The sequence below is a fragment of the Psammomys obesus genome, unplaced genomic scaffold (assembly GCF_907164565.1).
Source record: "Psammomys obesus unplaced genomic scaffold, mPsaObe1.curated_primary_1811, whole genome shotgun sequence".
Lineage (NCBI taxonomy): Eukaryota > Metazoa > Chordata > Mammalia > Rodentia > Muridae > Psammomys > Psammomys obesus.
The window spans coordinates 2,912,373-2,929,999 of NW_026591643.1; the positions used below are offsets into that span (position 1 = coordinate 2,912,373).

Consider the following 17,627-nt stretch of genomic DNA (forward strand, 5'->3'; position numbering starts at 1 on the left):
CTCTGTGGGGAAGATCGTTCCCGTAAGTGTATACCCATTTCCCCAGATTTACAACCTAGACACTTCTTTCTACACCCTACAGATAAAGAGGCCAGGAGCATCACACAAACAGAGAAGCTATAGGAGTGCAGAGGCATTCCCCCCTTTTAAAATATTTATTTATTATGCATACAATGTTCTGTCTGCATGTACACCTGTGTGCCAGAAAAGGGCACCAGATCTAGATGGTTGTGAGCCACCATGTGGCTGCTGGGAATTGAACTCAGGACCTCTGGGAGAGCAGCTAGTGCTCTTAACCTCTGAGCCACCTCTCCAGCCTGGCATTCCCTTTTAAATCAATTTTTTTAACAAGAAATTTTTTTTCTCTCTCTCAACATTCTTTTTAAAATTAATTAATTAATTAAAGTTTATTTACTTTGTATCACAGCTATAGCCACCTCCCTCATCCCCTGCCAATCCCACCATCCCTCTCTCTTCTCCCATGCCCCTCCCCCAGTCCACTGATAGGGGAGGTCCTCCTCCCCTTCCATCTGACCCTAGTCTATCAGGTCTCATCAGGACTGGCTGCATTGTATTCCTCTGTGGCCTGGTAAGGCTATCCACCCCCCAACTCCCAGGCAGAGGTGATCAAAGAGCCAGCCACTGAGTTCATGTCAGAGATAGTCCCTGTTCCCATTATTAGGGAGCTCTCTTGGACACTGAGCTGCCATGGGCTATATCTGTGCAGGGGTTCTAGGTTATCTCCATGCATTGTCCTTGTTTGGAGTATCAGTCTCAGAAAAGATCCCTATGCCCACATTTTTTGGTTCTGTTGCTCTCCTTGTGGAGCTCCTGTTCCTTCTAGGTCTTTCTATCTCCCCCTTCTTTCATAAGATTCCTTTTACTCTGCCCAAAGTTTGGCTATGAGTCCCAGCATCTGCTTTGATACCCTGCTGAGGCCCTCTGTGGTAGGCTCCTGTCCTGTTTCCTGTTTTGTCCCTCTTCTGATGTTAATCCAGTTTGCCTTTTTGAATGAAGATTGAACATTTTACCCAGAGTCCACCTTCTTGATTAGCTTCTTTAGGTGTACAGATTTTAGTATGATTATCCTATATTATATGTCTAATATCCACTTTGGGACCTCATGAAACTGAAAAGCTTCTATAAAGCAAAGGACACTGTCCTCAGAACAAAATGACAGCCTATAGATTGGGAAAGGATCTTCACCAACCCTACATCTGATAGAGGGCTAATATCCAGAATATATAAAGAACTCAAGAGGTTAAACAGCAACAAATCAAGTAATCCAATTAAAAAAGGGGGTACAGAGCTAAACAGAGAATTCTCAATAGAGGAATGTTGAATGGCAGAGAAATACTTAAAGAAATGCTCAACATCCTTAGCTATCAGGAAAATGCAAATCAAAATGACCCTGAGATTTCACCTTACACCCATCAGAATGACTAAGATCAACTCAAGTGAGAACACATGCTGGAGAGCATATGGAGAAAGGGAAACCCGCCTTCATTGCTGATGGGAATGTAAATTTGTACAACCACTTTGGAAATCAATCTGATGCTTTCTCAGACAATTAGGAATCGTGCTTCCTCAAGATCCAGCTATACCACTCCTGGGCATATATCCAAGAGATGCTCAAGTACACAACAAGGACATTTGCTCAACCATGTGTGTAGCAGCGTTATTTGTAATAGCCAGAAGCTAGAAACAAGCCAGATGTCCATCAACGGAGGAATGGATACAGAAATTGTGGTACCTTTACACAATGGAGTACTACTCAGCAATTAAAAACAAGGAAATCATGAAATTTGTAGGCAAATGGTGGGAACTAGAAAAGATCGTCCTGAATGAGGTATCCCAGAAGCAGAAAGACACACATGGTATATAGTCACTCCTAAGTGGATATTAGACATCTCATATAGGATAAACATACTAAAATCTCTCAATATTCTTGCTGTGGCTCCTTGTTTTATGATGCTGACATGTACGTTATAAGCTACTCTCACAAGTGTAACAAGCAGAAGAGAGTGCCAGTGTTAACACAGGATCGCTTCTCAACCCAAATAGGTACAATTTAGAAACAAATCTAAGATTAACAAATTTTCTTTTCCTCATGCGTGCGTGCGTGTGTGTGTGCGTGTGTGTGTGCGTGCTCTCGTGCTGTCCTGTGTGTGCAGGTTGTGTGCACAAGTGCATGCACAGAAGACAACCTCTGTTGCTGTCCTTTGGCTGCTGTTTACTTTTTTTGAGACCGGCCTGGGGTTGGCCATGCAGGTCAGTCTGGCTGGCCAGCACATCCCAGGCACGCTCCTGTCCCACCCTCTTAGTACGGGGATTACAAGTGCAGGCCACCACACCCAGCTTTCTCTCAACACGGTTCTGGGGTCCTCGTGCTTTTAGGGCAAGCTGACTGACCAAACTCCCCAGCCCCTTCTTTGCATCTTTTGCACAGGGTATGTTTGAATTGTGGGGAAAATATTGGTTAGAGTGATCACAGCTGCATACAGAACTGTCACCTGGCAAAACTATCAGGAAACTACGGTGAATACATAGGTGCATAACCCATCACAGAGTTCTAAAATCGTTGAATCCTACTCTGAAATTTCACCACTGTGAAATTCTCACTGTGGACATGTCCTAAAGCAGTAATGAGCTTCAGCATATCTATAAACGGTTGTCTCACCTTTTGGAGAATTATACATAACTGCTTTGACACCGAGAACCCAATCTTGTCTCCGCAGATAGAACATGGGATTGCAAGATCAAATTATGCTCTAAGTAACACAAACACTTCTTGTGTCAATTTCACCAAGATAAAGTCTATCAAAAGTATTCTAGAATGTACCAGGTGGTGGCACACAACTTTAATCCAAGCACTTGGAGGCAGAGGCAGGAGGATCTCTGTGAGTCTGAGGCCAGCCTGGTCTACAGAGTGAGTTCCTGGACAGCCAGAGCTACATAGTGAGATCCTGTGTGAAAATAGAAAATTATTCTAGAGTTATTTTTTTTAAAGCAGAGTGAAATTATATGACACACTGTACTACTCCTGAGGTGGTTAGAAGCAGGAAATATATGACAATTGAAAATGGAAACTCTTTGATAATAGTATAAAATATAAACAATTAAATAAGAAAATGTGTGCATACATATGAAATAGTAAAACACTAGATAACCCCCAGCTAAGGGACCACTGGTGACTGACAGCTGCTGGGACAGGGGCTGTGAGTCTCCTCTAAGAGAACAGCCCCTGAGAGGTCTAACTGCCCCAACGGGCAGCTACAACCTAAGGAGGACATGGGTAGCACTAACGAGATTTGATTTTTTTTGTTTTAAAGAAAAGGCGAAGAGATGGCTCAGAGGCTAAGGGTGCTTACTGCTCTTGCAGAGGACCCAGGTTCAGTTGGCAGCACCCAAATGGTAGCTCAAAATCGTCTGTAATTCCAATTCCAGGTGGCCTGACATCCTCTGCTAGCTTCCATTGGCTTTAGGCACGTGCACCGTGCACATGCATACATGCAAGCAAAATACTCACATAAAATAACATAATCTTTAAAAAATGAGGACATAAAGTTGGGTAGGTATGAATTAGAGGGTGGATCTGAGAGGAGATGGGGGAAATGATGTTAAAAATGTTTTGAATCTTGAACTAATAAAACTGTATTTAAAAACATTGAGCTAGTACTGTAAGACAATAGAAAAAAAATGATGAAGTTAGGAATACTATGTTTATATATCCAAGTTACAGAAAGCACATTTTATAAATAACAGTTTTTCTACAAATTAAAATGTGCCTTTTAATCTTTGAAAGACTATTTATATCCATATCTAAATGTATATTCATGTATCAGTCTCTATCTCCATTTATAAGAAGTATCAATGGCATTTTCCTTGACTATGAGATACAATACAATTTCTCTAAAAGAGCCTTCATTTTCTTTCATTGTATAATAGACAGTGCCCAGTCCTACAGGCCACATGTCTATGCCAAAATTTTACTGAGTTACCCACCATTGTTTTGGTCATGGCCTGTGACTTCCTCGTCTGAAGTCAAAGTCCTGTGTTTAGTTCTCAGAATTATAAACTCACTCAAGAGATCCAAATCACCCCGTTTCTTATCGTAAGATGGCTTGATTTGTGAGGAGGAAGATAATTCAACAGATGGCATGGGCTTGCCAAGGCCAACACAAGTGCTGCCAGTCTTCTGCAGCAGTCCAGCAGCCAGTTCTTGGTCACTCTTTGGATTTTCTTCTTTTTCGGTTTTACTGACGGTGACACATTCACCAGACAAACAAAGATGCGGCACTTCCTTTTCTGAAGATGGTCTCTTCTGTGGATGTAATGTGTGAACATTTGCAGACTTCTCACTGATGGGCACAGTGGGCGAGAGACAACGCCTATGTTCTAGCCAGGCTGGAAACAAGAAAATAAAAGGCACCAAAATGACTTCCATGTCTAAATGATAACTTTTAGTTAGGCTGTAAGTTCCTGTTAACATAATTATGTCTTTAGGGTCCTTAGAGGTAGTTTATTTACTGTTTGGAAAATCCATTTTTGAGTCTAAATAAAATAAGCTTTTAAAAGAATAAAAGTTACAGGGTTTGGATGTGCATGACTTTAATCCCAGCACTCAGGGAGGCAGAAGCAAGCTGATCTCTGTAAGTTCCAGGCCAGCCTGGTCTACATAGTAAGTCCAAGACAGCCAAACCTACACAGATCCTGTCTGAAAAAAACAAAACAAAACAAAACAAAACACAAAATAAAACAAAAGTTTACTTTCTTCTCTCCCTCTTTCTGAGACAGGGTCTCTGTGTAACAGCTCTGGAAGCCTCTTTTTAGACCAGGCTGGCCCCTCCTAAAGACAGACACAACCTGCTCAATCCATATTATTTTACTTCTCTATCTATGATTCATGGGTGACCACTTGGTACCCTAGAACCAATTCGGGGGAGGGAGCTCTTCCCTGAGGAAGACTGTTTCTCCTGCTGTCAGCATTCCTTAGTTCCTTGAGCTCTGTGTGTAGGGTTGAGGCCCTGGGAGCTTCCCCCCTTCCGTGTAGGCATGCTGTTGGTGTCATCTTTTTTCAGGTCTTGCTTAATCAGCCATATTGATGATACTTCATGGACAGTTTTCCTCAGGTTTCTTAGAGACACAGTCTCACAGCAAACTTCTTGCTCTTTTGGCTCTTACAATCTTTCTGCCATATCCCGTCCTCTTCCGCTGTGATCCCCGAGCCCATTGGTCAGTACTGGGCACCATACAGTCACTTGCTCTCTGCACTCTGATCATTGTTTTGTGTCGGTCAAGAAGACTTTCTTTGATGAGGGGCTAATCTTTGAACACTCTATTGCACCATGAGTCCGTCTAAGCCTGGGATGGACTCATGTGGCTGCTGAGGTCTTCCTCCCAGAAGAGCTCTGCACTCTTCCAGTTTCCCGAGTGATGGTAACACCTAAGGCTCACTTTAAAGGTATTTTCTATAACAAACTACTTTCCTCAAACTATGTTTCTCAGACTTTTTACATCTGAAACTTACTACTTACTGTAGAAAATAATTTTTGAAAGTATGCACACACATTTATTATTAAAATGGCTAAAAATTTAAAAGACTGTAGAATTTTAGGCAGAATAGGACTTTAGGTTTAGCTAATTAAGTTGCCATATTTTTTTCTGAGAAGAATGTAGAGCCTAGGAAGGTCAAAAGTCATAAACTGGCAGAACCAAGGCATGAGAATGTTAAGCCTTAGTTAATATTTTCCTAATCATTGAGGAGAAACCTGGTGTCAGACAGCTCCTGTGAAATGGTCACACAAGCTGACTTACTGTTCTATACTTACATTCCAGCTGAAATACTTTTGTAGGCAGGAAAATCTCCAGCTTAGTCTCCGTAGAGGACAGACCATGATGACACAAATATGTCTTCAGATGCTCCAAAGTTTCAGCCATTATTGGATTTAGTCTTGCTTGTCTCCACCCCTTGGCTTTTGCAGAGCTAATCACAAGGCTGTCTTCTTTGATAGAAAAGATATTCCTCATATCTGCAAGTGAATACTGACTGCAGGGCTCCTGAAATCTTGGAACTTGAGAACATACAAACACAGAAAAAAAGTGAATGAAAAACAATAAACAAACATACTGGATGTTCACAATAAAATGTATTTTCACACATTAGGAAAAGGTGAAATTTGAAATTACATCTGGTATATAATTTTCAAAATGTTAGCATTCATATAAGTCCACATAATCACACAAATAATTTCTTCTTTTGTTTTTGAGACAGTTTCATAAAGCACAGCTGCTCTTGAACTTTCAACGTGGTTGAGAATGACTCTGACCTAATGATCCTTCTCTGCCTCCACCTCCAGCGCCCTGGCACTTACAGGTGAGTGTTAACATGCCCAGCTCATACAGTGCTGGGGTCTGAACCCAGCTCTATCAACTAACGTAAATCCCCAGCCCTCAAATAATTTATTCAGTCTTTGGAAATATCAAGAAGTTAAAAATCAGTCCATATTTAGTAACAAAAGAAACTATATTCTGATTGTTTAATAATTACTAAACTAATATACTTGATATGCTTTAGAAGAACAGAAGATTTATTAAGTCTCAAATTCTAACTCATTATAGTGAACCTTAATAAGACATCTTCAGATTTTAGGGTGAATGTCATCTTAGACATTGTGGTACAGACCTTATTATGTCAGGACTTTTAGCCTAAATAGGTGAAATCACAACATACAGAAGAAATGGACTGGCACAATTACTTCATAATACTGCCTGTGTTATAAGCATCCACCCCAAATTAAAATTATAAAATTTGAAATTGTAACTTTGGAATGATGCATTTTTTACAATACTAATAGTAACTTAAAACAGATAAGTACCAGTGTTAATATTAGCAATTACCAAAAACATGACATTTTACTATTTTCCATGCATCATTTCTAAGTAATCCATGGAAGAATCCTATGAAGTAGATATTATTTTAGTAGTTTTATTGACTTATGACCAGTAAGCAAAGAAATAAATGTTTTTAGAAGAAAAAAAATGGATCATTGATTCATTATCACAGACAAGAAAATGAGTATCTCTGCCCAGAGGCAGGAGGCTTAACAGCTCAAGGTTATTTATTCTGAGCTGCATAGCCCAGACTATATGAGCCATTGTCTTTTGAAAAACCAAAGAAAAACTATTTGTGTGATTTCTATTTTTATGGCTAACATGGACTTTCACATTATTATAACTTTTTTTTTGAGACAGAGTCTCTCTCTAGCCCTAGCTGTCTGTCCTGGAACTTGCTGTGTAGACCAGGCTGGCCTCAAACTCAATGTCTCCTGCCCTTGCCTCCCAAGTGCTGGGATTAAAGACACCACCACCATCCAGCTTGTATATGTCTTTGTATAGACACACATTTTTAGAAAACACACAACATCTGCATTGTTATTCTCATTGGATACGGAGAGAGTCTTGGAGGGGTTTATTCAACTAAAAATTATTTTATTAAATTGTAAATGGATTTTGTTAAAGGTGTTAAAGCATTCTTGAAAAGCTTTAAAAATGGAAAACTTTTATATTACTTTTCACATTAGCTGTATAGTCAGTCTAAGAACTACAATGTATTTACATAGATACACATGTAAATGTATTGTGAGATTGTCTGCTTTTCTTTAGTTCATAGATAAGAGTTATGGGAAAATCAGCAAGGCTGAGACTTTTATCTAATGAGCCTCTAGAAGATAACTGGACTTTGTGTCATGTCACATATTTCATGTTATGATACAATTAAAGACAATATCTCAGATTTGTGCTCTTTGATTCTATTTGCCTTTCAGTAGCGAGCAGTCTGTACCTGTAAGCAAGAACGAGACCCAGGAGTTTCTGCAGCTTCCCAGTTGCCACAGCATACAATATTTATTAGCTGATTCTCCAGCACTAAGCAAATTGCTGTCAAAGAAAAATCAAAGATTATTTACTAATATTGGCTAGTAAATATTTACTAATATTTACTAGTATTGGCTGTTTTCTATAACAAAATTTTAAGAAAAGTACTTTCCTAAGTTTTTTTTAAATTTTATTTTTCTTATTCATTACATTTTGTTAACTCTGTGTCCCAGCTGTATCCCACTCCCTCATTCCCTCCCCAATCCCACACTCCCTCCCTGGTCTCCTCCCTGCCCCTTTCTAAGTCCACTGATAGGGGAGGACCTCCTCCCTTTTCATTTGACCCTGTTTTATCAGGTATCTTCAGGGCTGGATGCAAAGTCCTCCTCTGTGGCCTAACAGAACTGCTCCTCCCCTGGGGGGGGTGGGGAGGTCAAAGAGCCTGCCCTTGAGATCCTGTTAGAAATGGTCCTTGTTCCCCTTACTTTGGAAAACTACTTGGTTACTGAGCTACCACGGGCCATATCCGAGCAGAAGTTCTAGGTTATATCCATAGATGGTCCTTGGTTGAGTGTCAGTCTCAGAAAAGATCCTGTGCCCAGATATATTTGGTCCTTGTAGAGCTCCTATCCTTTCCATATCATACTAACTCCCCTTCTTTCATACGATTTCCTGCACTCTGCCGGGGGTTTGGTTATGAGTCTTAGTGTCTGCTTTGAAACACTGCTAGGTAGAGTCTTTCAGATGCCTTCTGCAGTAGACTTCTGTCATACGTTCAATGCACATCCCATTTGTCTTTCTAAATGAGGATTGATCATCTTCGCCCGTGTCTGCTTTCTTGATTTCTTTAGGTGTGTAGATTTCATTATGTTTATCATATCTTGTAGGTCTATATAAGTGAGTATATACCATGTTTGTCTTTCTGCTTCTGGGATACTTCACTCAGAATGATCTTTTCTAGATCCCACCATTTGCCTGCAAATTTCATGATTTCCTCCTTTTTGATTGCTGAGTAGTATTCCATTGTGTAAAAATACCACAATTTCTGTATCCATTCCTCCGTTGATGGACATCTGGGTTGTTTCCAGGTTCTGGATATTACAAATAAAGCTGCTACAAACATGGTTGAACAAATGTCCTTGTTGTGTACTTGAGCAAATTTTGGGTATATACCTAGGAGTGGTATAGCTGGGTCTTGAGGTAGCACTACTCCTAATAGTCTGAGAAAGCGCCAGATTGACTTCCAAAGTGGTTGTACCAGTTTACATTCCCACCAGCAATGGAGGAGGGTTCCCCTTTCTCCACAACCTCTCCAGCATGTGTTGTCACTTGAGTTTTTGATCTTGGCCATTCTGATGGGTATAAGGTGAAATCTCAGGGTCGTTTTGATTTGCATTTCCCTAATGGCTAATGAGGTTGAGCATTTCTTTATGTGTTTCTCTGCCATTCGATGTTCCTCTATCGAAAATTCTCTGTTTAGCTCCATTCCCCATTTTTTAATTGGATTACTTGGTTTGTTGCTTTTCTGCTTCTTTAGTTCTTTATATATATTGAATATTATCCCTCTGTCAGATAAACGGTTGGTGAAGATTCTTTCCCAATCTGTAGGCAGTCATTCTAAGTTTTTTTTTTTATATGTAAATGCAAGTAAAAAAAAAAACCTGTATTTTGTAAATGTATCAACTGAAGTTGAACTGTATAAACCAAATTTCTAATTACTTTTTCCTTCCCTTAAAGATTTGGTGTTAGCTGGGTGGTGGTGGTACACGCTTTTAATCCAGCATTCAAGAGGCAAAAGGCAGGTGGATCTCTAAATTCGAGGTCAGCCTGGTCTATAGAGTGAGTTCCAGGACAGCCAGGGCTACACAGAGAAACCCTGTCTTGAAAAAACAAAAAGAAATTGTTATTAATAAATTCCTCTCTTAGGCCTGCATGCCTAAAATTATTGTGATATTCAAGCTTCATCATTAGTGTGAGTGACTCAGAACCATGAGGGGATTAGCGAGGCACAGGGAGGGTTTATCAGCGAGGGCATTTCCGTGTGCTGAGGGCTGTTGGGGTGGTACCATCCCACGGCTGGGATCAAAGGGAAGGACAAAGGGAGAGACTGAGAAAGCAAATGAGCATTAGATTTCCTGTCTCTGCTTCTTTGCCAACCATGAAATAAACAGCTGTTCTCCTACCCCTATAATGACATGTTGCCAAAGCAACTATGGACTAAACCCTCTGAAACTATGAACCAAGATAAAGCCTTCTTCACTTAAGCTGTTTCTGCCAGATAATTGATTGTAGCAACAACAAATGTAAATAATACAGAGGCTGAATACTGGTGGCTTCTTTTAACCAGGTTTACAGTAAAAATTGGGATAAAAAAGCTGAATGGGAAGATGCAAAATCAAAAAAACAAAAAACCAACAACCATGTCATTTGTCTAGAAAAGGGTTACTTTAAATTTTTAATAATTAGGATGGAGTTGTTAAAGGGACCAGCACCACTAGAGAGAAGCTAACACTTTGCACTGTGCTCCTAAGAAAGATACCTGTGGGCATCTCAGGAATTGAATCGACTCCAAATATCACAGGCTTTAAGGTGTAAAACTCAACTGCAAGACTCTCCTTTGAGAAGTGAGCAACGGGGCACCTTGCTCCCATGGTCCAAGGAAGCCTGACTACTGCTTTAACTAGCAGCAGACCTTGGCATCAGCCACATTTCCAGGCACACAGAATAGAAAAACCGTGGTTCCATGCAGGCTAAAGAGATTAGAACCCACATTTTTAAAAGAAGATCTGGAAGGCCAGGAAATGTGTAACAAACAGGGTTGGATTTCCTGCACAGAGCCTCTGAGCAGGTGATTGAGGAGAGGGAACCTCAATTTAAGAGAATGCCTCCTTAAGATGGGGCATAGGCAAAACTGTAAGACATTTTTGTTTCTTTGTGTTTTTTTTTGTTTGTTTGTTTTTTGTTTTTTTTTTTGTTTTTTGTTTTTTTCAAAACAGGGTTTCTCTGTTTTAGCCCTGGCTGTCCTGGACTCACTCTGTACACCAGGCTGGCCTTGAACTCACAGGGATCCACCTGCCTCTGCCTCTCTGGGTGCTGGGCTACATTTAAAATTAATGAGTGATGGAAGAGGGCCTAGTCCATTGTGGGTGGAGCCATCCATGGGCTTGTAGTCCTGGGTTCTATAAGAAAGCAGACACCCCTCCACCCTCCATGGCCTCTGCATCAGCTCCTGCCTCCTGGCTCCTTCCCTGTTTGAGTTCCTGTCCTGCTTTCCATGGTGGGCAGCGATGTGGAAGTGTAAGCAAAGTAAAACCTTTCTTTCCCAGGTTATTCTTGGCGATGGTGTTCCATCACAGCAATAGAAATCCCAACTTAGAAAGAGAGGAGTCATGTGAGTTGAAAATGGCAAGGTTATGCAGGCTGGGGCGTCCCAGCCCCTTGGAGTATACATCAGAACACTACATGCTTCAGAGGCTGAGCCTGAAACTACAGGACTTGATGATTGCACTGCTAGGCTTTGGCTGTATTTTGGTTTCATCTTTCCTTTCTATATTCTTCCATTTCAGAATGGGAATATTCGCTCCTGTTGTGTATGGGCAGTATGTGATTTTTTTTCTCATTTTACAGAGGTTCAAGTAAGAGATTGCCTTGAGTCTCAGTGGAGATTCTGAATTTGAACTTTCAAACAGTGTAAAACTTTTAAGCCTCTAGGACTCAAGGAGACAGGCTGAATACATTTGGACAAAAACCTTTGGGAACAAAGAATGGAATGGTGTTTAAAGTGATGTGTCTGTGTGTGAAGCTGACGGTGGGTAGAATATTTTCTATCTTAGTAAATTTTTCATCACTGTAGCCAAATGCCTAATAGAAATAAGAGTGAAAGAATTTATTTGGTTTTTGGTTCAGAGGGTTCAGTCCATGAGCTTAGTCCCGTGAGCCTGGGCAGACATCGTGGTGGTAGGAGCTGTAGGCAGAAGACAGCCGTTCCCTTGATGGCTGACCAGGAAGCAGAGGCAGGGAATGCTGGTGCTTATTTGACCTCTTCTCCTTCCCTTATTGTGTCAGTATCCCAAGTTTCTCATGGTGGGCCTGCCTCCTGTTCAGCCAATGCTCTCTGGAAACAAGCCCCAGTTACACCCATGGGTATGCTTCATTAATCCTGTGATTCTACATCTAGTTAGAAATAAGGATTTTTAATCACAACTACTTTTATCTCCCTCAGTACTGACTGGAGCCATATGGCTCCCTTGGAATAATTTTAGTACTTTTCTGCATAAAAAAATTACAATACCAACACTGTAAGCTATGTGAAATAAAACCAACAAGTAAAATTATTGTGTTTACTATTTACATACAACTTCAACAATATTTTATATAAACTTTACCTTGAGCTCATTTTATATAGAAATTCTAGTCTTTTCGTTGTTAGAATCAGAACTATACAAAAGTCCTATTGTCCCTACTTTTGCCAGAGGTGACAAGGTCCTAAATTTAGATCAAGTTCCTAAATCTTGGTAGGTATGAAGGTGATGTGTAAAATTTGTGTGCTAGTATTAGGGTTCAGAGGGGAAGAAGGAGGAAATATATATGACAGTTAACGTCAACCACAGCTCATTAATAGCTATGAAGCTATGGGCCCTGGTTAGGAAGAGACTATTGAGTCACACGCTTCATATGCCAAACCTCCTACTTCTATTGAAATGGGGAACGAATTGCATTCTGTTTCTCAGTTCATATGGAACATATTCGAGGATGGCAATAATAGGTATTTCTAGATTCTAAGTTGACAATAAGTGGTACTTGTAAGCTAGTTTTTTAGTTCTAAACTACATAGTTCATCCACACAGTCTAAAACCCTGCTCATTTGATAAAAAACTTGAGAATCTGAAAAATTCTTGAAATTTACCCAGGGCTTTTTTTTTTTTTTTTGATAATACACTTCAGATTGTAGGTAATTATCCTGAAGTAGAAAGAAGAAGTAGAAATAAGAAGAAATGCTTCAGCCAGCCATGCCCAATAAAAGCAAATATTTTTGCTTTTAATGAAGTGTTTTGAAGACATGTTTCCCATGTCAGTCGGTACGGAAATACACTCTTACTTCATCCAGACTTTTGTTCTCTCTCCCTGAAACCTAACACGGTTCTTATATGTGGAAGGCACTACAAGGAAGTCAAGGGTATAGCAGCAGTACTCACTGTCTTTTAACATTTTTTAGCCTTACAATTGAGGTACAATTCTTCTTTTTTTAAATACAGGTAACCAGCATGTAGACCAAGTTGGTCTAAAATTCATAACTTTACTGCTCAGGCTGCCAAATGCTGAAATAATAGGAATAATTGCAATACCAAGAACTTTAAAGGTTTTAGCCATTAGCCAGATGGAAGTGACTTATCTCTTGATGTGATGAGTACCTTTCAGCTCTTTCAAATGACTCTAGATCCATTAACTGTTTTAAAAGCTATTTTGAAGCCAGGAGGTGGTGGCACACGCCTTTTGTTTGTTTGTTTGTTTGTTTGTTTTGTTTTTCCATTGCTGAGGACAGAACCCAGCACCTTGTGCTTGCTAGGCAAGCGCTCTATCACTGAGCTAAATCCCCAACCCCTGGTTGTGCACACCTTTAATCTCAGCGCTTGAGCGGCAGAGGCAGGCGGATCTTTGTGAGTTTGAGGCCAACCTAATCTACAGAGTGAGTCCACGATAGCCAGGACTGCACAGAGAAATCCCGTCTCAAAAGCAACCCCTACCTCCCACCCCCAAAAGCCATTTTGTTTTAATTTTGCCGAATCATAATGCATCAGGTAAGACTTGTTTTATAAACTCTCATTAGCTATTTCAGTTACAACAAGAAATAGAAAATAGTCCTGTGTGATTAAAGAGTTACTACAGGGGCTGGAGAGATAGCTCAGCAGTTAAGAGCACTGAATGCTCTTCCAGAGAACCCCGATTCAATTCCCAGCCCTGTCAGAACTGTCTATAACTCCAGGATCTATCACCCTCACACAGACATTCATGCAAGCAAAAACCACCAATACACATGAAATAAAAATAGATAAATTTAAAAAAAGTTACAATGATTAATATTTTAATGCTAACTAAAATTTAAGTTTATATTAATGTATACTGATTTATGTTTCTGATTGCCAACTTGCTTCCTCAGACAGATTAGGAAATATAGAGAAATGAGAGCATGAAAGAGTCTAAGAAAAACAACTCTGTTTCGCCTTAGCAGAGGCACTAAAGTATGTGATTGCATGCTTATACCATGCTGTTCCAGAGCTCACTCATGCCACAGACATGCCAAGCTCAGGGTTTCTAGGTGTAGTCCTGGCAGTCTTGGAACCTGCTTTGTAGAAGAGGCTGGCCTCGAACTCACAGAGATCCACCTGCCTGTACTTCCCTAGTACTAGGATTAAAGGCGTGCACCTGGCTGCAAATAATTCTTAAATAGAGTGTGAAGATATACTTAGGGTACTCAATGCTGGCTCCTCCATGTCTCAGTTAGACACCAAACAGACCATTAAAGATGCGAACAGAACCTGTAATGAGTTGTGGGTCCTTGGCTACAGCTGCTTCTAGCTCTCCTGCCAAGAGCAGCCTAGGAATCATTCACGAGGGACTCACAGGCATTTCTAATTCTCCTGGAGGTGTGTGATTTAGGACACATTCCAGTTTACAATGGGAATGAAGATTGTACTAAGTTCCTAGTTTTGTAACTTGAATAAGAAGCAAAATTGATGGCTTTATTTCAAGATGATAGACTAAACTTACTTTGGAAAACACTAAATTTATGTATGCTGCCTAATAAAAGATAGCATCCAAAGCTATCTCAGACTCTGTCAGGCAATCATGTATGCTGGGCTTCTAAGATATACCATTTTGGCCTTTAATCCCAGCACTTGTGAGGCAGAGGCAGGTGGAACTCTGAGTTCAAGACCAGCCTGGTCTACACAGAGAAATCTTGTCTTGAAAAACAAAACAAGGGATAGGAGAGCTGGCTCAGCAGTTAAGAGTCCTGCTTTTCCACAGGACCTGGGTTCAACTACCAGCACCCATATGGTGGCTCATGACCTTCTGTAACTCCAATTCCAGACACTATTCTGGCCTCCCTGAGTACCATGCACACATTTGTACAGACACACATGCAGGTAAAATACCCACACATACAAAATGAAACAACTAAAAGAAAAACAAAACAAATTGGATCCAACTGGAATATGAATATTTAGCCTTGTAGTAGCAATTCTAAGACCGCAGACCATTCTCTACAATAACAATGGATGCTGAACAGATTTATGGACCAACCCCTAGTTCTATATATCTGATATTCTCAATACTGAGGCCATAATGACAGGTTGAAGGACATACACTGATAGAAACAGGGTAGGATTTCCTGGGAAATAAGTTGATGAACACACTATGCTGGAACCCTTGCCTACTCCGGCCACAGATGTATCATCTTTTAGAAGACCTCATAATGAGTCTTTGAAGCAGACAGCCAGCATCACAGAGAGACTGAGGCCAGAGCAATTAGGAGCAAGTGATGGAGCCAGGACTTTAATGCAGAGTTTTAAGACACTTATTCTGGGGTACACTGTGACTCCCCAAATGTATACACTGAAACCTTAGTCTCAGAACATGAGACAATGACTGTATCTTTTAATAAAGAGGAAATTAGGCAATGAGATCAGTAGAGTAGTTCTTAGTCCTACACAACCACACCAGCCCAGCAAACACCTTACTCAGTAGGCTGCAGGACCCTGAGGAAATAAGATGTTATTGTTCACGCCAGCTAGTCCGTGCAATTTGTATGGAACCCACAGAGTGTGCCTTCCATGGCATGAGTGTCACCAGCAAGGGTTCAGAGGCAACTTCTGAATCATTCTATTTCTGTCAGGATCCTGAAACTTACTTATTAAAAGTTACTTACTTTCACTAGTAATTATTGTAATGGTAATATACTCAAAATGCTGAAAGCTACTGTAAAAGATGACATTGTGAAAAATATCCTACCATATTGTCATATTACCTAGTTTCCTTTTAGGCAAAGTCATTCTTATGTCTTTCTGTGTCACCATCTAACAATATTCTATAAAAAAAAAATCACAGATGTGTGCATATATAGTCATAGCCTCTTCCCAGCTTTATATATATATATATATATATATATATATATATATATATATATATATAATATATATACACAGTCTCATAATTTTTCATAAGAGCTTCTTGGAAGTTGTCTTTAAATGGAGATATTTCATTAAAAAATGCTTGTCCTGAACTGCAGCTTGGGTTCTAGATACAATCTTTACTTACATTTTACACACAGCAGAAAATGGAAATGTCTGAAATCTTGCATGTAATAAACTCACTGAAGAATGTTGCCTTGGTAAGCTTAGATGTGTTGGTGGCATTTCTAATTCTCCTGAAATATTTGAAAATTAAAGTTATATAATACTGTAAAAATAAGATAACTTTTAGAACTCTTGTAAATAATTACTGGGTCAATTTGCTGCAACAAAATGTTTGTATTAGTTTTTTGAGAATTTAGTATGATGCATTTTATCACATTCACCTCTTTTCCTCAACTCCTCCCAGATCCACACATCCAACCCAACTTTGTGTCCTCTTTTTTTTTTTTTTTTTTTCTGCCATCAAGTCCAACTTGTGCTGCTCACAGAGTTTTTGATGTTCAGTAAGAAGAAATTTGGGGGGTGGAGCTAGAGATATAGCTCAGTTGCTAAAGCATTAGAACCTTAGTTCAGTCCTAGTACCCATGTGAGAAGCTGGGCATGAGGGCTTGCCCTTGAAATCCCAGCCTGTCCTTTGTCCATGAGCCCAAAGTCTCAGTGGGAGAGCCTGTCTCAGAAAACAAAGTGGAAGGCTCCTAAGGAACGGTGCCCGAGCTTGACCTCTGGCTTCCCCTCACATATATGTATGCACACATACAGAACACAAGAAATTTAGATTCCTTGAGCTAGGAAATAACAGTCCTAAATTTATATCTATATAATGAACTACAAATTATTACTTGGTATCTCAATTATGACAGTGGTGACTTTTAAAAATGACAGTGACAGCTGAATTTGACTGAGTTAGCTATCTAAGATAAACCCTAAGAGCTTTGTGTATAAGAAGAGTTTTAGTTCTGGAGACTAATGTTGTCCATACTTAGGAGACAGCACTATTTTCTATATAAGAGTAATTCTTCACTTTAATGAGTCAGGACTCTAGATGTCTTTGTCAGAATGATAAATTAATAGAATGGGCCTGAAAACTAGATCTGCCTTTATTGAAAAGCAGTACAGTTAAAGCAGTAAGCACCCTCGCAGATACACATGTGCTTAGAGTAGAAACGTTCTAAGTAACAATCTCATCAATATAATTTTAAAAGAACACAATTTGGCTTTATTCTGGAACAAAACATGATGCAGTTCCCAAATTTGATATGATAATGATAAAATAATGACACAGCAGAGAATGATATGCTGCTCTAAGGGATTAAAAACGCTACCTTTGAAGCGTTGGCAAGATGGCTTAGAATGTAAAAGTACTTGCCACCAACCCTGATGACCTGAGTTCAAGCCCCGGAATCCACATGGTGGAAGGAAAGAACCAACTCCCACTAGGTGCCTTCTGACCTTTATACACACATCATGGCACCACTCCACTCAATAAATAAATATGTAATTGAAAGGGTCTGTTTTTAATTATAACAAAGATCAATAAGATTACTAACACCAAAAGGAAAC

At 39.8% G+C, this 17,627-nt stretch overlaps 1 protein-coding gene across 1 annotated transcript in view; it reads right to left on the reverse strand.

Moving 5' to 3' along the window:
- The window catches only part of Shoc1 (shortage in chiasmata 1), a 74,870-nt gene that overhangs the window by 33,881 nt on the left and 23,362 nt on the right, over positions 1 to 17,627 (reverse strand). The window contains exons 9-12 of the mRNA XM_055611611.1: positions 16,192 to 16,300; positions 7,844 to 7,938; positions 5,832 to 6,074; positions 4,006 to 4,407 (exon numbers count right to left, since the gene is read on the reverse strand). Coding sequence (XP_055467586.1) covers positions 4,006 to 4,407; positions 5,832 to 6,074; positions 7,844 to 7,938; positions 16,192 to 16,300 — 849 coding nt within the window. The remainder of the gene's footprint in view (positions 1 to 4,005; positions 4,408 to 5,831; positions 6,075 to 7,843; positions 7,939 to 16,191; positions 16,301 to 17,627) is intronic.